At 48.4% G+C, this 22854-nt stretch overlaps 1 protein-coding gene across 5 annotated transcripts in view; it reads right to left on the bottom strand.

Moving 5' to 3' along the window:
* The window catches only part of MAMLD1 (mastermind like domain containing 1), a 123457-nt gene that overhangs the window by 4667 nt on the left and 95936 nt on the right, over nucleotides 1-22854 (bottom strand). Inside the window, exon 4 of one of the 5 annotated variants that reach the window (XM_053892002.1) lies at nucleotides 4709-4952. The exons of the other annotated variants lie outside the window; for them this stretch is intronic. Coding sequence (XP_053747977.1) covers nucleotides 4709-4952 — 244 coding nt within the window. The remainder of the gene's footprint in view (nucleotides 1-4708; nucleotides 4953-22854) is intronic. 5 annotated transcript variants of the gene reach the window in all.

The following is a 22854-nucleotide window of genomic DNA, read 5'->3' as shown; positions in this document are numbered from 1 at the left end:
GGGGCTGCCCATGGAGCTGCCCTCTTCCTGCTAGAGTATGGGGCACCCAGGGCCAGCCCACGCGTGCTCACTGTGCTGAGCCGCCCGCACCCTTCTTTCATATCATTGCACTTAGGGATCTGGCCCCCGAGTAGCATGGGGGTCACGTGGCTGCCCGAGGCAGGAAGCAGGGCATCGAAGCCAGGCTCTGCCTGCCACACTGGGGGCAGGCAGGCTTTCTGAAGGCAGGCCTTTCACCCTGGGCCGGCACTTTCACTTCTGCTCTTCCCTTCCATCCTTATACCAGCAGCCAAGATCTGGGCAGAAGATCCACAGCCCCCCGCTTACTAATGTGACATGTGAGGCTCAGAGAGGTTAAATGCCATGCCCAACGTGATATGGCTAGGAAGTGCCGTGTGTCTCAACAGCAGACCCGGTGCTCTGGCCTCTCCAGCCCATTGCTTCTGGGGACCGGCTGCTTCTGGGGTCCGGTTCCTGTGGCTGGCTGGGTCAACACCCACCCTAAATCCATTTCCACTGTTTGCCCCATTAGTTGCCTCAAAGAACGCAGTTGTACAAGGGGTGGGGGTGGGGGCCAGGGGGCAGGTGGAAGAATATAGAGCGCAACTGAAGAAAAAACCAGGAAAGGGCAGAAGAGTCCAAAGGGAAGGAGGTAGAGAGGAAAGACGCCCATGGGGCAAGGGGTGGAGAAACTGGTTGGTGTTGGCCAGATGAAAGAGAATGCTTCTTGAGCAGTCCGGCGTTACAGGGACCACAGGACAGTGCCCAGTGTTCATCCAAGGAAGCAGAAAATCCGGACCTTCCCGAGTTTAAGGGCAAATCTGGTCAGCGGCATGGCTACAAAAACTCTCAAGTTCACATAGCACGGTGACACCTGGCCTGTGGGGCTGGGCCTCTGGCATCCTGGGACACAGACATCAAGCAGGAGTCTCTTCAGTGGCCTGGGGCCTCCAGAGGCCAAGGCAGCCCTCTGCTCCTGGCCCGGTCCTGTTGGCCCTGGCAGAGGAGGCCTCCCTGGGAGGCTGCTTCCTTTGTTTTGCAGACGGAGGCCCCCATCCTTTGTTCTGAATCAATGTGCTCCAAAGATAAGCCCCAAGAAAACAGTTGTTGCCTTTTGACACTGACAATTGGAATCGTTGGAAAATGGAGAAAACAGGAAATGACAAATGTTTTCAGTGACCAGGAGGAAGTGATGGCTGAAAGTTGCTGCTTAGTGACAGACACTTGTGAATGATGGCCCAGGCAACCTGTGGCTTTTCATAAGCATGGTTCTGGAGAAGGTCATCAAATGACTCATTTTTCTAGTGCCTCAGTTGTGGTGGTATCCCATTGTGCCAGGTGACACTGACAGAGCAGTGTCAGGTGAGTGCTGTGTGAGCCTAGCTGTGCTTTCCTCATGGAGAGAGAGAGAGAGCAAAAGGCTGGCCTGAACCCCACCACTGTCCCCTGGCACAGCCCAGCCTCACACAGTGTCCCCCACCAGCAGGCCAGGCCAGACGCTGTGTCAACCTCACCCTTCAGCCACTGCAGGTGAGTGTGTCCTATAAGGCCCAGTGCAACCACCTGGATGCTTCCTCACCACTGCAGGGAAAGCGGTTGCCAGATTCAATCACTTAATCAGAGGGACTCTAAACTGGATGGGGGATGGGGGAGAGAAGGAAGAGCAAAGGACCAGCAGGACTCATGGACAAAAGCCTACAAAGGGTTTCTGGATTTCAGCCAGATTCAGACTGAGGTTACTGTCCCCAGGACCCTGCAGGAGGAGAGCATTCTGACTCAGAAGGGGATTCCAAAGGAATAGCTCCAGGGGGATGGCAGGGAATGGGCCCAAAGCCTGTTTTGTAGAGCACATTGAGGGTGAGAAGGAGTGGGGGAGAGGGAAAAGGGGAGATCTTTTTCTGCTTTTAGGTAACTAGGCCTCCTTTCCAAGCAGACCCGCCCCCTGAGTGTCCCCACAGGGAGCCAGCCTGCCCGGCTGCTGAAGGCACTCAGCTACCTTAAAGGTTCAAAGGTTAATGAGTTCTACTGTGTAGGTTTGTTTGTTTATTACTCCACTAGGAAAATCACCTTCTTTTGTAGTTTCTGGAAGCTAGATTTGGAAACAACTCACCCACCTTTTGACTTTTCTTTTGAAATGACAGGAAGACAGCTTTCTGCCTGGAAACTATAAAATCAAGATCAGAATTCTTGGGACTCTCACTCCCATGGGGGTGGGGTCCCCTGATACCCATGGGCTCTGGCTCATCATGGCCGATGGATGAAGGCAGTCAGATACTTCCATCGGGAGCCCTGTTTTGAGGGGATGTTGACTCTTTTCGGCTATAATCCTCCTCAGTGTCCTTCGAAACCACAGGGGCTTTTTCCTACAGTGAATGACAAATGAGGTTCATAGTTTCCTGGTCCCTCCTAACTCTCAGAACCCGTGACTCAGTTTCTCCAGAAGGCCTCTCCGTGGACCGCTAAGGCCAAGATCTGGGGAGCAGGGGATTGCCGAACACCTGTTCTTTTGAGTTGCCTTTGCTCAATGCCCTTCCTGGCCCAGAGTGCACCCAGTGACATGTGGGCCTCAGTGGCTCTGGAGCCCCCAGCATGAACATGCTCAAGGACTGGATGGGAACACAAGGTTTACTTAGCAGCTCGGTTAGTCCCTTTGTCAATCAGCGGACAAACACTTCTTGTGGGCTAGCGCTGGACTTCTCATTTTTCCGGAGCTTATAATGGAGGGGGAAACTGACAAGATACAAGTCAATCAGTCAAGGAAGATCACTTCAGATGGTGACACGTCTTCTAAAGAAGATAACCACAGAGTGAAGGGATCAAGAGTGGGTGGGCACGGCAGAAACCTTGGGTCAGGGCATGGGACCCTGAGGGTAAATCAGAGCCTGCCACACTATTCTCTAAGACAGGTGAAGCCTGGGGCAGCAGTGGTCTGCTAGGGTCTTTCTGTGCCCCTCCCGGCCCTTGGCATTCCTACGCCAGAGACCTCCCCCAATGGAGACGCTGCTGCTTTTGGGTCGGAACCCATCTGAGGCTGTCACTGGGGGCTTCACAAAATCAATGCCACCAAAAGCCAACAGCAGAGAGCTGTAGCTCAGGTTTTTCACTCTCCGGTTTTCTGTCTTTGCACTTGATCTCCAACTGCATGAACTCTATTCTGACTCCTCCTCCGTCTTGGTGGTTTCAGGGCTGCCTGGTCCCGGAAGGGCTTGGCCTCAATGCTGGGAACAATCCTGGGGCAGAGGAAACAAACGTCTTTGCAGCTCACCTTTCTTCTTCCCCTATGGTGCCTGCGTCCTCCGTCTCACACTGAGTCTGGCCTTCCTGAGTCATGGGCTGAGCTGGCAAGGCCCTGTCCCTCAAAGCCCCCCAGGAGGGTCCAACTTCCAGAGCTTCTTAGGAAAGATTTGGGGGCCAAGCGTCTGCCTGGTCCTCCACTGCTTGGTGGAAGGTGTTGCCTCGGGAAGAGACATAATAAGGTAGGGGCTAGGAATTTGAGGCAAGCTAGCTGGGATCCCCTTCAATGTTTGACTTCTGAGGGAAGGGAAAGGCAGGGAAGACTAGGGTGGAACAGTGACATCCTGAGTGGACCATATCCCCATCCATTTTTGCTAATTCTGTTTTCCTGGTGGCTTTGTGCTGGACGTGATTTCTCAGGTTTCGGCTGAAGAGCGAAGGGCTGAGGAACATGGTGACTCTTGAGAGCACACACAGAAAAGGGGGAAAGAGGCAGGAATCAATAGACCTTGAGCAAAAGGCACTGCTTGTTCTTCCCGGCTGGGGCTGGCAGGATAAGGAGAACAAGGCTGTACCTACCAAAGCAGAACTTCCATTAAAGGCCAGAATCCCGGCGCCCTTTCAGCTTGATGACCATCTTCTGATCACTATCACTTAGCAAATGCTCATTTCGCCAGTTTTTTTTTTTTTCCTGCAGATAGGGCAGATGTCCTGTGCACACTGATATTTTATGTACCAGAACAACATTTCCACGACCCAAACGATACGCCCTGCAAAGGCCCGCTCTGGCTGGCATCCACCATCTTGCTCCCACCACCGCTAATGTGACTCTTCAAGCGGTTCCTTCTAGGCTGCAGAGGATGGTCCAAACTCACAGCCATTGTGGACAGGCTTGGCTTGGCTTCCTTCTGCCTGCTCTCCTCCGGCTGCCAGTCCTCCAGTGAGGTGATCCAACTTCCCACTTTTAGGGCGCACGAGTCTGGAGTGGGGTCAGAGAACACCGTGGGGTGCAGAGTCCACAGCAGATCACTGGCAGGAGAGGCAGTTCCTGGGTACCCGCTAGGCACAGAGCAGGCAGGTAATGGAGGGTATCCAGAGGTGCAGAAGCAGAGTCCCTGTCCCCCTTGGGCTCACAGTCTGGCCGCAGGGACAGACAGGCAAGGAAAGACCCAGGGTGCTGGAAGGCGTACCACAGGGAGGGAGTAATTGCAACCAGGGCAACCCCCACTCATTTCCCTGGAGGTGAGGCTCAGGCGCCTGGAGCACTCTGCTTGCTTGGGTGGTCTCTTTGCCAAAGATGGGCTGGGACACAGTAGAGAAAGCACTAGAAATCCCTCATAGGTGTACAAGAGCTTTATGGGCTGTCACCTCCTGTGTTCCTCCCAACAACCCTGTGAGGCAGGCGGGCAGGCTGAGCAGGGGACTGCGCCCCAGTTGACAGATGAGAAAGCGAGGCTCGGGGGAAGTGACTTACCTACAGCGTCGCAGCTAGGCAGTAGTGGAGCAGGCACCTGCCTCCAGGCCTTCGGATCCCAGCCGCCCCAGGGCGCTGCCTCTGAGGTGCTGTACGAGGAGGTGACTCGGGCCAGCTCATGAGCAAAGGAGCTGCCGGGCAGGAAGGACTCACTCCCCAGGGCCTGGCAGGATGGGGGCTGTCGCCCGAGGCTGACCTGGGGGGGCCTGGCTTCCCCAAGCTTGCAGGCTTTGTCTACATGAGTCTACAACAACCGATTGAACAATCCATCAGCTGTTTGGCCACAAAATGGTCCTGACTGATCTTGTCACTGCCATGACCGCCTGCCTAGCTGGGTCCTATGAGTGTGGTGCTTATACACACCACCTGGTCTGGGGCCACAAAACCAAACAGCTTTGCGCTCTTAATTGTCATGGGTCACAAACTCCTTTGAGAATCCATTAAAAGCTATGGTCTCTCTCCACAGAAAAAGCACTCCCAGTGGTGTTTCCCTTTCTCGGCCCACCAACATTTTACATATAATTTCAGGGGTTTTCTGGACACTTAATACCCATCCAAGGATCTCAGTTAAGGATCCCCTGCCTTGATCAGTCATTGTTTTGTTGGAAACGGGAGGAAAGCTAGGTCACATAAGCTGGTTCATCGGCAATGACCTTGACCAATCCCGATCCCTCCCATCCCTTTACCGCCCCCCACCCACCCAACAGAGCACACAGTTCTAAACTGGTTTGTAGGTTTGTGTGTGTAGAAATGCTGAGGAATCTGCAAAACCAAATGGTGAGTGCAAAACCAAACAGTTAAGTGTAAATCCCACAACAGCCAAGTCCTGAACTCTAGCCCTCATTGCACTTCACCTTACCAGAGCCCCGAGGTTTTGGGACTTGTGTGTGTGTGTGGGGGGGGGGGGACCTTTCCTTTCTGTCATGTTTTAGATGACAGGGATTTCACCAGAACTGAACACATGACCCGATTCTTTCAGCTAACAGCGATTTAAAAACCTCACAGTTGATAACTGTGTCAGAGAACATTTCAAGACTCAAATGAGCTGCTGATATAGCCCTGACATCCTGATGAACACACCGAACACTTGACACAGCCTCTTCACTCTCGTGCTGTAACACCTGGGCTGGGAGGCACGATCTGTGTCTCCTATTACCCCAGTAGAAAGGGAAAGCTTCATCCCCCAAACTAAGCTAACCAGCTGGAATCAATTCAATTCACTGCAATAAACACTTACTAAGCACCTACTGTGCACGGGTCTCTGCCATGGACAGTAGGCCAGTAGATATTTGGATGTATCATTTGAAATAACACTAAACATCACCACCTGATTTTATTGAGCATTTGCTATGCACCAGGCACTGACCCAAGTGCTTTCAATATTCAGTCTCACTCGGTCCTTTAAGGAGCTGTCTCTGAGGCAGGAACTACTATTGTCCTTATTTCACAGATGAAGACGCTGAGGCCCAGAAAGGTTAACTAAGTTGCCCAAAGTCACACAGCTAGTTAGGAGCAGAGCAGGATGCAAACTCAGGTTCGCCTGGTTCCCAAGCCCACACGTAGTTTGCCGTGGTGTGTGTGTGTTCAGTCATTAGCTTACCAAACGCAAAATGTGTTTTGAAATGTAGAAACTATTCAAATGCAGCATTTAGAAAAGTTCAAAGTTTTACAAAGGCGGTCCAGACAAATTCTTAAGAACAAATTATAGACTTCAGGAGGGGACTGGGAAGACATTCTAACTACCTGGAGAGTTTCAGAGAGTACACCCGTCCCCCAGACAGATACAAAACCAAACCAAAACAAAACAAAACAAAACAAAACAAACAAACAAACAAAAAAACAACACAAAATATCCTTAGCAAGTAAAGTCCATGCACTTGGGAAAGAAAAGCTCTTCACCATCTGATGGTGTACCCACCGCGCAGGGCCCAGTGCCCCTCCTCTTGGGGCAGTTCACTCGTACGGAGCTCAGCTCCCTGGCCATCTGTGGCTCCGGTTTTTCAAGCTTCAGTTTGTCCTTGGAGCAAGGTCATCCGGGACGTAAGCAGAGAGGTCGCTTTCTACAACTGACAATTCTTAGTGCCCGCACACCTAGCTCCTTGATAATTTTACACACTATTTTATAGCCACATTGGAGTTTTTACAACGCCCAAATGCAAATATTACTAGACTTCTGATTACTCACCCGCTCCATGACGACACAACTGAAAAGCAATGAATAGGGCTTATTTGTAGGGAACTGAAGCATTTTAAGCTTTTGCTCAGGAATCCCTGGTAGCTTCATGTGACTTGTAGGATATTAGTGATGGGTCAAGAAACAGGACCCCCCATCAGTGTTAACATACGCTTGCAGTGCCTCAGTAGTTTATCAGGCAGAAAAAACTGCAGATGGCACATGGAAATTACCAGCGGCAGAAGATGCCCCAAAAGTGTGGGCAGTTCTATTTCGGCAGCAATTGGGAGTGGGCCTGGAGCCATTCATTCGAGTGGAGCAGAATGGGAGCAGGCACTTGGTGGACCAATGCAATCCCCAGTTGAAAAACAAAACACATAAAATACATGAGATTCAATCTTGACTGTGACTGACTAGCTTTATAGCTGATGCTCATGTGTCTCCTCTGTTTTATTTGGTTTGGAAAGAAACCCTGCTTATCACATACCCTGTAAGCGTGAGGCCTAAGTTTCAAAGAAATGGTGGTTAGGGACATTTCAATTCCTTGAGGTTTCCAAACATAAGGTAAAGCCATCGCTTTCTTTGGAATCACTGAAAATCTGAGAAAAGCTAGTCAATGAACAATTGGTGGGCACAGTCACTAGCTCTTAGACTGGCTGGTTCCACGTGACTCCAGATCTCAGAGAATTAGACCACAGGTGGATAGTGTCTGAGAGTAGTGCCCAATTTCACAGAACTCACAACCATTCAGTTCCCTGGATCCTGAGGTTTCCATGGTTGCAAGAGAGCCTGCTGGACTGAGGTTGGCCAAAGGTCCCTCCCCCTGAAAAATCCTCCAATGGCTCGCAGCTGCCTAGAGATGCAAGCGCATCCTGTTAAATGCTGCTCTTAGGGCTGTCCACAACCTTGGCCTCCTGTCGTCTTGGCAGTCAGGTTTCCTGTCCCATGGTGTCACGTACTCTATCCTCCAGTCATGGCAAAATCTCCTTTGAGCTCATCAGATCTCTCCAGACAGGCTGCCATGTGTGTTCAGCCCTCTGAGCTTGTGCCCTTTGATTCACCCAGCCTGGAATTCCTTTTCCCCAAGTTTTCACTCTGGGAATCCTACATGTCCTTTGAGATCCAGCCCCTCCACCCTGAGAATTCTGCCTCTCCTTCAGCCTAGCTCCTGTGGCTGAACACCTGTGGCTGACTGAACATCCTTGCTGGACCAGGTCTTAATTATCTCTGAATCCCTCTGGTGCCAAGGCAGTGCCTGTGCCTTTGCCAGGGGCTCAGAAAATACTCAAAGTCCAAATGACCTTGCTTTGTTATGAACTTGGCGTGATGTCCCGGGCGCTTGGGAGATGGTAATCTGGTGAGAACCGTGCTGGCCTCTTTTTGGGATGAACCTTACTGACAAACGGAGCCTTGACCCTCACTGAAGCACATCTACTCATCCTTTTTCAACATTGTCATGTTAATAAAACCCATCCAAAGAACAGAGAGGAATCATAACCGCACCATAAAAATAACATCAGCTAACATATTTACTGGGCACACACTGTGTGCTGGGCACTAAACTCTGCATACATGCAGTTGAGACTGTGGCTAGTTTACAAGACAAAGAAGTAGAGATACGTTTACCCAGGGCACACAGTGGCAAGGAAGGGTACAGACCCGGATCTGATTTATAGCGTGGCTAAAACCCAAGCAACTCCTGGGTCTGGAAGTACAGATGATCCTTCTCTGCACATGAAGAGGAACAGTAAGGTATCCTCTTTCGTTTACAGTGGAGTAACTGCACCTTGTTGGCTATTCTGTGACATCATTGTAGTTCAAATGGGCTCTGGGACATGGAGTGAAGGTTATGACTAACCCCTGTAGACATTCAGCTACTTTGCAAGAAGCGGATGGGTGTTCTAACTCTATAAATTATTGGCTAGATTATATATTGGTCCAGTCTTCTCCACCATGGGGATTCAGAAGGAAGTATATGTGTACTCACAAGGTTATAGCTGTGTACTATAATTCCACCAGCTTCCGGGAGCTTGCGGATTTCTAGCCCCCATCATCCAAGAGTTCAGGCAATGAATCTTGAACTCCTTTCTTTTCTTTTCTCTGGCCTTTACTAACCATGTAACAGAAGTGAGCAGAGAAAGCCCAAGAGAAGGACCTGGAGGCTTGGCACAAATGCCAGAGACCCTCAGAGCCCAAGGTCCTTCAAGAGCTGGGCCGACTTCAGAAGCCAGCTCCAGTTGTTATCCAGATAGCGCAAAGAGGTCAAGGTGGAGCTGTGGAAGAAGCTGAATCTTTGGGCATATTGGTGAATGTCCCTATGTGTCAAACAGAAGTGACAGGAGACAATTTTGTAAATGTGAAGTAATGCATTAGGAAAACAGGAAAAATGTAATGTGAGTTAGACTTCTTGGTTTTCTGCTTGCCATTTCCCTACTTGGCCAAGTGCAGATGAGAGTTCAATATATCACAATCACGTGTCTGTTAATAATAACACAAGACAGCTATACAACTCAAGTCTGGGATTTCATAAGGAATAAAATCCCAGAAGCTCTATCAGCAGCATTGTCCCACAGAACTTTCTGAGATGATGTTGAATCATCCTCCCAGAAAGGAAAGAAGGCTCTATACCTGTGCTGCCCAATATAGTGGGCACTGGCCTCACGTGGCAAGTGAGCACTTGAAATGTGGCTACTGCAAATGGAAAACTGAATTCTTTATTTACTTTTAATGGATTAAATTTATTTAAAAAGCCACATGTGGTTGCTGCCTACAATACTGGAAAGCACAGCTTTTGGCAAGGCGGCCAAGAGTGCATGTAGGCTCTGGAGACAGAGGTTTGGGCTGGGGTCATGGACTTGCTGCTTCTTAGCTATGTCATTGTAAGGAAGTTACTAACTTTTCTGTGCCTCAAGTGGTAGGGATTGTGAAGATTCTTTGAATTAACACATATGCAGGGCCTGCCTGTAGCACGCACTGTCTGAAGACTAGTGAGTGGTAGTCTTCATTAACAGTAACACTTCTGCCATATACTGAGCACTGTTGCGATGCTCCATGTGGTGTCCCAAGAATTGTTCAGGGATTAGCCTGGAATCAGACATGCTACTTTAAGCATGGTTTGGCCAACACAGTTCAACAGGGCCATCACCTCTCCCATCTCTTGGTAACCCCTTCTGGGGGTGTCTTTCAATTAATTTTTGGGACAAACCTATGAGGAAGGTACTATGATGAACCCCCTGTAAATATGAGGAAACTGAGGCACAAAGAGGGTAAGCAACTTGCCCAAGGTCACTTGTTAGTAAGTGCCAGAGCCTGGACTAGAACCCAGATATTGTCTGACTTCAAAGCCCACCCTGAGTTTTGCTCAATCAAATGGCCCAGCTGAAACCTTTGCTATTATAACAAGCAGACCAGCAGCAAGAACATTCTGGAAGGCCCTGAGGGTTCCACAGCTGTGAAATGGCTGCTGGGTTGGCTACTGTGTGGCCCACATGTTCTTTTTGCAACAACTGTATCCCCAAATTAGGAGAACTCCGAGTTGGAGCATTTCTGTTATGATACATGTGGTACAGGGGATGAGAGGGAGCTAGGGCTCACTAAAGAGATTCTGCTAAGAACTCTAGGGTAGCACCAATCCCACCCACTGGGTGAAGCTTTCCCGTAAATTTGCATTTTGTTAAAGTGTCCTTGGAGCAGGGTATTCTGTATGCAAGAGCTGGAAGAGTTTGAGCTTTTCTGGATTTTTCCCCTTTATAAATGTATATATTTAACCTTAATTTTTCAAAGTTTAAATGTCTAAGGCTGACTAAAATTGATGAGGTCCAAAATCAAGTTCACTTAGTCAATCAAGTTCTCAGACTTGAAATTTAATCACAGGATTAAGTTCAACTGGTAAATTGCTACTTTGCTGAGAGAAGAAAAAAAAAGCCAAGAACACAAAAAAGGCAAAATCAATAATGTATATACATCAATTAAGGAATGAAGGAATAAGTATCTTTTCTGCAGCATGAATTCCAATGAGTAGGCAAGTGGCCTGAGAAGCGCCTGGGCTAAAGACTGGCATACACCTCAGTATCCCCCATCGCGTGAGGCTCAGAGCAGGTCTGTGGTAGTCTTGATATTTAGGTGAGCTGTTTTCTGTGGGGCACTTCTGTAGTGTGGCCAGTGCTGCACCTGCTGTCATTAATGCTGGAAAATGAGATAGGAAAACTGGCTGGTCAAGGCTAGGTGGGCCACTGGGAATCATCCCAGGAGCAAGGTGAGGTCTAGACCCCTGCTATGGGGGACATCAAGGGCGGGGCAAAAGGGAGGCCATCAAGGCTCTCTGGAAGCTAGAGCCTCAGCAGCCAGGAGAGGCCTGTGGCACTAGCTGCTCTGACAGCTTCTGGAAGGTTCCTATTGTCTCATGACGGTGATGGTGATGGTAAACCCCTACAATGTACTGAAATTGCACAACATGCCAGGCACTGAATAAAATGCTATACAGTTTTTATCCCATTTAATCCCCATGGCAACCCTGAAAGATGGGTACCATTACCACCCTCATTTTAATAGGGACGAAAACAAGGTTCAGAGTAACAAAGTAACTTGCTCCAAGTCACACAGTAACTAAGTGGCAGAGCTGGAAGCCAAACCCAGGTCTGGCTTACTCCAAAATCCAGGCTCTTAATTACAAATACTAACGCTTATGCTCATGCATTCCCACATTCTTTCCTCACCAGTGTCTCCCTGCTAGGCGTAGTGAGCACTGCTGACAGGCCCCAGGGCGCCAAAGGAGCCATCCGACTAACCATCACATTCGGGCAACCGAGGAAGGGAGTGGCAGGATTTCCTTTGGAGACTTCCGGATTTAGACAGCAGATTTAATGCAAGCATCTAACTTCACTCCCTCCCAAAGCCCCACTAAAAGTGCGGTAAGGGTTTTGTGTTGTTTTTTAAAGGCACAATCCCATGAGGGTAAGGAGAACAGGACAGAAGACAGCAGCACCATAGTTTCCCAAGCCAGTGAATGGCTAGACCAAGGTTAACGGACTACATAGCCCGAAGAAACTGAATCACAAGATGTCAGAGGGAAAGGCAGAAAAGCAGTTTGGTCTGGATGGCCTAATCTTCATTGGGCTCAGGGACAGGAGCTCCAGGTTTTCTCTGGAAGGAGGTGAAGGGGACAGAGGTGGCCAACGTAATGCAGTAGATCCTGGATCCCCTCCCTCACTCTATGTCTGTGGGTATCTGCCTCTCCTTGACCCTGGCAAAGGTCTGGCTTGACCATTTGCTTCTAAATTCCTGCTCTGCCTTCCAGATCCTGCTGCCTGGATCAGCTGAGGACACTCAACTTCACCCCACAGAGGTGTCCTGTGTTCACCTATGCCTAAATGCTGGAGGAACTGGAGGCAGGCTGTGGTGAGCTCAAAAGGAGACACAGAGCAGCCCAATCCCTTCTGCCATATTTTCTGTGTGTCCAGTATCATGCCCATAACTCTGCCAGGAGTCCTGATGGTGGTGGGCTCTATACGTGCCCCAGTCCACCATTGTCTTTGGCCACCAACTTCCCTAAAAGGGGAGCTGGGGGCAGACAGTGGCCAGGACTACCCAGCTTCTCTTCTTTCGGAAGCCTTCAGCTAACAGCAGCACTATGGTTCTTTGCTGCTTACGTATCTACTTCGTGCCCGCTGCTCAGTTCTCCAAAATGAAGGGACTACTTGTTTAACAGTTCATTAAGGAAACTATAGAAAAGCAAGAGAATGATTACATCAGAATCAAGAGAGTGGTCACCTCTGTGGGGAGGAGAGGCTAGGATCACAGAGGCACATTGGGGGTCTACTCAGGGGGTGGCAACATTCTATTTCTCAACCTAACTGGTGGTGACACAGGTTTTCACTTTGTACTTCTTCTTTAAATTGTACATATGGGCCTTGCACACTTTTCTGCACCTATATCTCACAATAAAAGTAAAAGCTATATACAAAGCTTGGTGTCAGTAATGTGACAAATATATTTCTGCATAGGAAAAAATGAAATGTTGTATTCCAACATGTTAACAGTGGTTATTCCTGGCTTATTTGTATATTATATATTTGTGTATTTTATTATCACATGGAGTTTGTGTTTTCTCTATACTTTCTTGCACTTTCCAAGTTTACTATGAAGAACACATATTACTCTTGTAATCAAGAGATCGTAAAATGTATTGGAAAATGACGAGGTCCCCATCTAAAATTGAAACCAATGAGGATCAACACAAAATAGATGGGAGGAGCCATCAGTGGAAATCTATGCAGACAATAAGTACCTAAAGAGATTGGAGAGAAAGAGAGAGAGAGAGAGAGAGAGAGAGAGAGAGAGATTGGTGACTGTCTAATCTACCTAGGAAGACCTCAAAGCTCATCAAGGGGCTTCAGGTGCATTCCTATATTTGACTCTTAGAAGTCAGGAGAGTTGTTATCTCTGGGAAATGGGAGGGGTACAGAAAAGGCTTCTAAGATATTTAACAATTTTTTAATGTTTATTCATTTTTGAGAGAGAGAGAGAGAGAGAGAGAGAGAGAGAGGCAGAGGCAGAGAGCCAGTGGGGGAAGAGCAGAGGGAAAGGGAGACACAGAATTGGAAGCAGGCTCCAGGTTCTGAGCTGTCAGCACAGAGCCTGATGCAGGGTTTGAACTCACGGACTGCGAGATTATGACCTGAGCCAAAGTCAGATGCTTAATGGACTGAGCCACCCGGGCGCCCCTAAGGTATTTTGATAATGTTTCATTTCTCAACCTGGTTGGTGGGTACATGGGTATTGGTCTTATTTTATATGCTTTATATACTCTTCTGTATGTATCATATGGATTCAAGAAAACCAGGATTAGAAAAATCCAGGAATCCTGTAAACAGAAAATATGGTGCTACGTCAAAGGAACAACTCAAGTTCATAAAAAAATCATCATTGTTTACAAGTTAAGAAAAGTTGCTTTGGAATTTTGACCTTATTTTATTTTCTGTTGTCAATCCCATCTCTCTGGAGATGCTCCAGTCAGACAGGTTTAGGGTGAGGTCAAGGCTGGAAAGACCTAGCACAGCACACTCTTCATGAAATTTAGGGTTGACCTGGTTTCGGCTCCCTGAACCCTGGCAAGAATGCCAATACTCCCGGAGCTCAGGATTCCTTCCCCAGATTTTGTCCACAAGGATGTATAGGTGAACTGCAAATGAACCAATGCTTTCCTGCTACCAATGCTTTCTCATGCCTACCTGTGTGCTCTCCTTCCTTCCCAACCTTTAAGGGGCATCATTCTCTACTTTCTTTTTACTGAAATCCCCATCTTCTGTCGTCTTCTGACCCATTCTGCCTCCATGGGGCTAACACCTCACCCTACTACCCTAGCACTTTTGTAACTGGAGGGGAAATGAGAGATCACCTACTTGAGTCAACATTCCCTGCAGATGGAGAGGTCCATGGTTTGCTCAAGATTGCCAAGCAATGGACAAGCCTTGCTCTGGGAAAACAGCCTTGGTGATCATGGTATCCCTCCTGTCAGGTAAGTACAGTGGTTGCCAAGGGCTGTGCAGAGTGTGTCATGAAGAGTATTGTTTAATGGGGACAGAGTTTCAGTCTTGCAAAATAAAAAGAGTGCTGGAGATGGATGGTGATGATGGCTGCACAATGTGAATGTACTTAATGCCACTGAGCTGTACACTAAAAAATGACCATTTCTATGTCACGTGTACTTTAACCACCATAAAAAATCAGGGAAAAAAAGATTGCTGAGCAAGTTAAGGACAGAGAGTCTGAGAGACCTACAGGGAGCACCTGTCTCTGTTTTTGCAGGGACTCAGTCTCTGGGAGTGGGACCTTGCAACACGACCTTCTGAGAAATACTGCTTACTACCAACTTCCTACCTGGTGGGTGGGCACTCTGGGGCTCATGGTAGGGAAGAGCTTCGCCCCAAGTCAGAGGAGACTAGAACTCAGCACTTGTGATTTCCAATCCATGGTGCCTTCTTGCAACCCCTTTATCCCAAAGGAAGCCACTTTCCCTGGTCTAAATGTCAGGAAAGAAGAAAAGGACAGGAAGAGTATGCAGTGTTGATGCGGGGCCTGGTGGGAACATATCTATATGCGAAGCAGATGGCATGAAGAAGAGAAGAGGTGTCCCATACAGAGTCGACCTCTTTCAACCTCTCTGTGATTCTCAGTGAGAGAAAGAAAAAAGGGTACCCCACATTGCTGAGTTAAACAGGCAGAACAGTACTGGGAAAGCCCTGCTTTGTACACTGCTGACAGCCGGCACACCCCCACCATAGCCCACATGTTCGAGCCCTGAAAATGGCCTGCAGGCTCAGTGCCTGACTCTGGGGTGGGCTCTCCCAATGCATTTTTGAGGAGAAGAAGTTTTGGAGGCCATGGTGAACACATCCAGAGGCAACTTGGCCAACTGGGCCCTCAGTAGAGCTCCATCTGAGATGCGCATCTGAGATGTTTTGTGAGGCCAAAAAACCCACAAAACAAACAAACGAACGAACAACCACTTCACTGCATCCTGGCTCTGCTGTGTCTCTCTCCCTGACTCTCTGAAATGTTTGCCTTCTTTTTCTTGTCCCAGCAGGGAGAGCCAGGACTCAGTGGCAAGAGCTCTCATTGGGCTAGGCCCTGCCAAAAGCCAAGCCAGCCTGGCCCTCAGCTTCTCCGGGAACAAAGAACAGCCTCATCCTTCTCTTGGCCCCACCGGCCTCCACTTCCCAGCCTTCTGGCCTCTGGCTTCCCCAGGGCTTCTTTACAGACCTCCAGTCCTTGCACAGATGTTCTAGTCATTAGCATATACAAATGGCCACTTAGCCCAGATTACACCAAGGTAACTCAACAGCTTCAGCTCTGAGAGTTGTCACACTCTGGCACAGGAGAGGGGCTCTTCCCCCAGAGAATCTGGAGGACACTTGTATCCACTCAGCAAAAAGCCCATCTATTTGGCTTGGCAGCAGATAATGTGAGAACTAATGGAACCAGGTTAATCCAGTAGCACCAATCAGTAAGGGGAGCAGTGAAGGGTGAGGGAAAGTACCAGAGGGAGAGACAGGAGACCTGGGGTCTAGGCTTAGCTCCTCCTTGTGCTTGGCAGCTGGGTGGCCTCAGGTGGCCTCTCTATGCCTGCTTTTTCATGTGGAAAGTGCGCTTTGCCAGGGGCTATTGTGAGAAGAGGATGGAAGGAAGAGGGGAGATTCCTCAATATGGGCTCAGTGCAGTGCATGGATGTGGAAGGGCTAGTTCCACCTTCTGTCCCCATTCCCACTACTAACTATGAAGAGCTCTGGCCTGGAAGGTAGGTGACTGCAGTTTAGCCTGGGCTTTGCCATTAGCTTTATGAGCTTGAGAAAGTCTCTTGCCTTTTTTGTCTATTGAGATGATCTTTTTGTTGTTGTTGTTCCTTGTTTTACTAACATGGTTCATTACAATGAATGATTTTCATAGGCTGAACCAGCCTTGCATTCCTGGGATGCAGCCCACTTGGTCATGGTGTCTAATCCTTTTCATAAGTTACTGGATTTGTTTTCCTAGGGTTTTGTTGAGAATTTTTGCATGTTTTTTTCCCTAAAGGATACTGGTCTACTTTTTCCCTTTAGGGCCTCACTGTGTCCTCATCTGTAAAATGATGTTGTTGAACTAGACAAACTCTAAGGATTCTTTCAATACTCATGTTCTCTGATTTTAGCATACTCACACAACTAAAAAAATAGTGATTCTTAGGCACTAGACAGACAAAACTTATACTCTTCCTTGTGTAATCAAGAGGCTGAATATTCATTTGTTTATTTCCCAAATAATTTTAGTCCCTTCAGTCTGCCCCACTTCCAAAGCCTGGGAATCTTTTGATGCTTAGGAAAGAAACTAAAGCCAGCCAGCTAATTCATTTTAAACTTCTTCCAAATGCACATGGTTGTATTTTCCTAGACCTGGGGTCAAAGGGTGAATTGAACAAACAAGGGGACAGGAGGGAAAACCAAGAATCCAAACACTAAATAAACAAACAATGAAGAAGCACAGTCCACCTACAGACTAATTAAACCAGCCTTGGCCTTGTTCTCCAAAGTAGTCAGTCTCGTTCTACCCCATGAATCTATCCTTGTAGCTATCTGTCTGCCAGGGACTCTGGGAAGGGCCTTCCTAGTCATAGCTACCGAAGGGAGGGATGTGGTGGCTGTGCTAAAGGCTGCTGGCATCTCCAGCCATGGGAGGCATAATTGACTGATAGCCTCCAGAAGCCATCCCTTTGGATCTGTCACCGTATCTGGCCCCAGTCCCTCTCCCAGCCATTGACTGAACATAGCAGGTATACTACTAATGCAGGCCCACTCCTGTGAGGTACGGGACTCTTCCAACAGCAACTTTGGCTCGAGGACTCTCCACTGGCCTTGCTGAACCTTTCCTGGAGCTGCACTGCAGTCTAACATTGTTCTTTTTTTATGTTTATTCATTTTTGAGAGAGAGAGAGAGAGAGAGCAGAGGAAGGGCAGAGAGAGAGAGAGACAGAGGATCTGAATCAGGCTCCATGCTGACAGCAGAGAGCCCCATGTGGGGCTCAAACTCACAAACTTCGAGATCATGACCTGAGATGAAGTCAGATGCTTGAATGACTGAGCCACTCAGGTGCCCCTGCAGTCCAAGATTGTTCTTACCCAATCCCCCTCTGTCTCCCGATCATCATGGACCACCTGCACTGTGGGCTGAGGCTCTCCCCACCTTCTCTTGCTTCCTTTGCCTTTAGCATTCATAGGCTTCCCTTACCTCATACATTTCTTATATGTCTAACTCCATACAGGTGTCTGCCTTTCAGCAGACCTGAACAGACACAAAGGAGCACTTGGCTAGTTAGCTCTTCTTGCTTTCCAAAAATATAGAGGAAACCCTTTTTTCTCACCCCCTGCCCCACCACTCCCCACACTGCCCGTGAAGCACCACGGTGAGCAGTGAGCAACGTGAGAAGCACTCTCCTGCCTCTTCCCTTAAGCACTTGGCTCACAGCTCAGAGATTTCATTTCTGTCTGAGTTTTACTGGAATTTCTGTAATTTCCTGGGCCAGATATCTTTTTCTGTCATCTTCCTGCCTTACCCTAGTCATGAACTGGGCAATGCGAGTTGTGGGGAAACCCTGGACAAGTCCAGCAGCTCTCAGCAAACGCAGTACGACTGGCCTGCAGAGTAAGTTGTGATATCTACCATACTGCTCTCTCGACCTCATCAAAGCTTTGCAACCCAGTAAATGGGTGGATTATGGGGCTGTTTTGCAGGAATAAGGGCTAGCTCTGGGAACTAGAAAGGCAAACATATACATAACCTACCATTAAGGCTGGGCGAACAGACATCCTTTTTGATGTGTGGACATCCAATGAGAATGGGTCCAGCAGTTACACTGAACTTAGGCACAGTCTTCAACGTCAACATCTGCAGGATATACTTCTAGTTAGTTTGTGGACTTGAATAATTGGCCTTCTCCAAATAAATTATTTTAAGGGTTTGGTTTGATTTAATTATAAAATTCTATTTAATAGCAGAGGGTTGATTACAGCAATGGTAATAAACTATCAAGAATGTATGAAGTTCATATCCCATTCCCAGATTTGAAGCCACCTGCCTGCTTCAAGATGTAGAATTTATTTATTTACCTACTTATTTATTGAAGTTGATTTATTTATTTTGAGGGGAGGAGGGGCAGAGAGAGAGGCAGAGAATCCCAAGTAGGCTCCGCACTGTCAGCACAGAGCCTGATGCAGGGCTCGATGTCATGAACCATGAGATCATGAGTTGAAACCAAGAGTCAGATGCTCAACCAACTGACCCACCCAGGTGCCCCAAGATGCAGAATTTATGAACTCAGAGTCTGCGTCAGAAGTCAGGGACTCCAGCTATTACTCAGAGCCAGTCATTTCATGGCCTTGTGGAACTCCCACTGCCCCAGTGGGCAAGTGCAGGGTTCACCCAGATCAGCTCTCTGCGTCCTGCTGCCTGGGGCATCCTGTGAGCCGAGGGGCCTCTACTGCCTTCCCCCAACCGCCTATCTCCAAACTGTATGGGTGTGGGATAAGAGGGAGCTGGGTGCTCAAGAGGCTGCTACCTATGATGAGGAGCCCCAGGGTGCCTGGTAGGTAGGGAGATACCCAGGGTCCCTGAGGCACCAGGCTGCCAGAGAGAGGGGGAGGGGGCTACAAAAGAGTTGGCTGCAGTTGCCAGGGACACTAGGGTTCTCTATGTGTTTGTTTCTTCTGAGGACTTGACTGTTGTGTTCCTTTGGAGCATCTGTCATCGTACACTGTAGAATGCAGAGTGTAGATTGTTCCATAGTTCTCCACTGTAATAAAATACTGCAGCTCAAATCTGCTCATTCTGCCTTTTATAACATTCACATAACACATATTTACTGAGCACCCGCCACGATCTAGGCCCTCTGCTGTGACAGCATTGGTGGACAAGACAAATGTGCTTCTTGCCCTTTTACAGCTGGCACATTTGTATTATGGAGAAGCACTTAGATGAGGGTCGGTAGTACAGATTGATTAAGTGCTGCACGGGAGCACTGCAGAGTGCTAGAGAACAGGAGAACCCAATCCAGTCTGGGGAAGGGTTGGTTAGAGCAGGCTTCATGGCAAAACTGAGCTTTAAGCTGTGGCCTGAAGAACGATGGCATGTTAGCCAGGTGAGAGGCCCTGGGCAGGAAATTGGGAAAGTTCTCAAACCAACTTTATCTATCATAGCTGCACCCAGTGCCACTCCTCTTCCAAGACCTGACTAATACCTAGGTTATGGATATTTGGGGGAATGCTTACAAAATGAGGCCTAAGGATACGGGTTCTCCCTGGATAAAGGGCTACTTCCAGGAGTTGCACGGTCACCCCAAAGAGCCACCTTCACATTTTTGTTCCTAACTTATTAAATGCCAGAACTTCGTTAACCTTCTTAAAGCCCTAAGGTGTTCCGGAACGTGAGGGTGGTGCATCACCTGCAGTTTCTAGATTGGAACCGAATCCTCTTGGGGAGGGAGTAAATGGGCTTTCTGTAGGGGTGAGCATCTGGGAGGCATACGCTTGGGAAGGAAAGAGCAGATGGACGTCGATGGATGAAGACGCCGATTGTCACAATATAGTTGGCCGCTTGGCCAACATCTAGTTTTCCTTCCCTTGGCACCTTCCCCAGTTTCCGCTCAGGCAGCCTCACCTGTCCCATGCTGCCTATACACTTTGGGGAAACCTGGCTCCACTCAGGGTTCTAGAGGTGGGGCACTTAGCTCAGCTCACAGGAAACAACGCAGTAGGCGTGCAATCAGTTCAGGCCATGAGGCCCCGAATTCCCAGGGGTTTCTGGGAAAGAAGCCTCCTTGTTTACCTGACAGAGCTTCTAGAAGAAACTTTCTCTCCTGCTTCTCTGCCTGAGGGAAAAGGAAGTTTGTAGCCCCTGGAGCTGCTGGCAGCCATGGGTGCCCACAAGGGGGAGCCAGCTTTAGGATGACGGTTGAGCTGTTGATTCAAACCACCGCTGCAGTCCCCAACTGCTGGACTTCCGCTTATAGGACTCAGTCCGTTCCTTTTATTAGCTGAGCCAGTGTAAGCTGGTTTTCCTGTTATTTGTGACTCAATACACCCTAACTGGTAAGGATTATAGCCTGGGCTCCTAGGCCCCTGAGGTCATGAAGTCTACATTGTACCTCCAGACTCACGTTGGAGAACATTGCATTTCTAATGATGAAGCGCAGAGCCTGTTGGACCCTGTTCAGCCTCCAGTCATGCTCCTTTATCCCCGGACTGGTTTAAAAAGAAATCTACCACACGTGAACCACCTGCACCACCTCCTCCAGCAAACATATCTAGTGCAGATCAACTACGGCAAGCTTGGGCTCTTCATTCAGATCTCAAGTGCAGTAGTCAAGCTCTTAAATAGTCTATTTTGCATTAGTTGAGTGCATACACATTTTAGAAGCAATCGCGTAGCTTAACAACATTAAGGATTTCTAGTTCATATTCAATTCCAATGCAAACCTGAATATGTACTTTGTGGCTTTCTGTGAAGAAAATAATTGAGGACCCAAACTGGAATTCATCTATAGAAAATAGGCAGTGCTAGCTCCTAAAAGCAATTATTGGCATTGAGCTCCTGAATTTTTAAATCCCTTCAAAAGTCCAAGAACATACCAGAAAGTAGAGATTTCAGAGGTAATAACTGTAAACAAAAAAATTAAAAGCCCGTTAAGAGGTGTTGCCAAGTCGGATGCTGATGGCTCTAGAAACAATTATGAGGGTTCATTCTCTTTCTCAATCCCTAGTCCAATATTGTATTGCAAACTTTATTTACCAGGAGGGTGGGAAATAGACAAGTCAAGCGCAAGTTTACAGAGAAACACTTCGCCTTCACGAACCTCTTCTGCAACAGGGGAGTATATAGATTAGAGTTTGGTTGGACAATGAGATCAGGCAGGGCGGACAGGGTATGTGGTCACCCACCACTGCAAGTGACATTCAGGGGGGCAGGAACAACGCGTGAACCTCTCTGTGGCCTCTGCGCAGGGCTGATGCCTCTGGAGCATTTGGGTTGGTGGAATAGTGCCTTCTCTCCCCAGAGGGCATTACTCCAATGCTTTGTGCTCCTTTCAGAGGTAAGCCATGAAGACAGGGGCGAAGGACTGGGAGGGGTGTGTGTGTGGAGGGGGGAGACTCCATAAGAACATCACAGTTGTCTTCAATTCTCCCAAGGACCCTGAAGTCAGGAGACCTTTCTAGAGGGCAGTGAGAACGCATCTCCTTGTAATGTAATTATTCTGCCAAAGAAGACACTTCCAAATGAAAAGTTAACAAATCAAAGAAACAAACAAGACAGCTGTCAAAATGACAAAAACACACAAATAAGAACAAAACCCTCAGGACGTTGTTTCCGCAAAGGGTGTAAAAATCTGTGCTCATGAACTGGTAAAAAACAAAAACAAAAACAAAAACCTGACTGAAATGTATTGGTTTGTCAGGAATATTGGTGCCACCCCAGAGTGGCATGAATGAATCTTAAGTGGAAAAGAAGCAATGGAAAGAGTGGCCTGAATTTCTAAGCCAGCAATTTTTTTGGGGGGTGGGGTGCAGTTCTTACGTGCTGCTGTCACTGTGCTACCTGCAGCGGCCCCCAGAGGTCCCGTTTCGGCCTTCCACCAGCACCACCACTGCCACAGAACAGCCGGTGCCAACTGCCACCTGAGGTACTAGACTGTGGGTCTGTCGGAGGTGGAAGAAACCCTGCGCTCTCAGATCCCACATTTGGGGAGTGCCAGGCACTGTTTGCCCAGTGCTGCAGGAGGACACGGGCCCCAGCTGGAGCAGAAAAAAGTGTCACGAGCAGGGGGTGGTGGCACAACATGAGAGCCCAAGTTCATCGGCCTCCTAGGCCTTGAAGTCTGGGACTTCTGACCGATAATGACTCAGAAACACTCAAAAATCGTCTCAGGAGCTTAATTCTGCAACACCACTTTATCCCTTCCTGCCAGCTCCCATTCATTCCCCCAAAGGGTCCTCCAGCTCACCGCGACCGAGCCAGAGAAGACTTCTTCCTTTTTGTCATCAAGTGGCAGCACAGACAAGACACAAGTGACTCTGATTAAACAGTGGACACCACCAAGCCCTGAAATGTCGAAATCAGTGGTCTTGGGAACCGGGGTGTGAGTAACCAGGTGTGTCGACTTTTCAAACGTCAGTTGGCATTGGTCAGAGGCTCTCACTCCTTACATTGTGTGCCAGCGTCAGGCCTTATGCGCTGGTTCTTGTGTGGTTGAGATCCTTCACTTTTTCCAGAACTCTACCCCAGGGCCTAGCACTTGCTCCAGAGGGATACTTTGCACAGAAAGCCAGTCACAGACAGTGAGTGCCTAGCATCATTCTGTTGGCTCTTGTATTAATCAGCAAACTGTGAGTCATCGCAGCGTCTCCAGACCCGCAGCTGCACCAGAGAACCAATGAAGCAAGTGGGGTTTCTT

Source organism: Panthera pardus, unplaced genomic scaffold (genome assembly GCF_024362965.1).
Source record: "Panthera pardus isolate Hobbes unplaced genomic scaffold, ASM2436296v1 HiC_scaffold_27, whole genome shotgun sequence".
Lineage (NCBI taxonomy): Eukaryota > Metazoa > Chordata > Mammalia > Carnivora > Felidae > Panthera > Panthera pardus.
The sequence above is the reverse complement of the archived record's forward strand: the minus strand, read 5'-3'. Positions and strand labels throughout refer to the sequence as shown.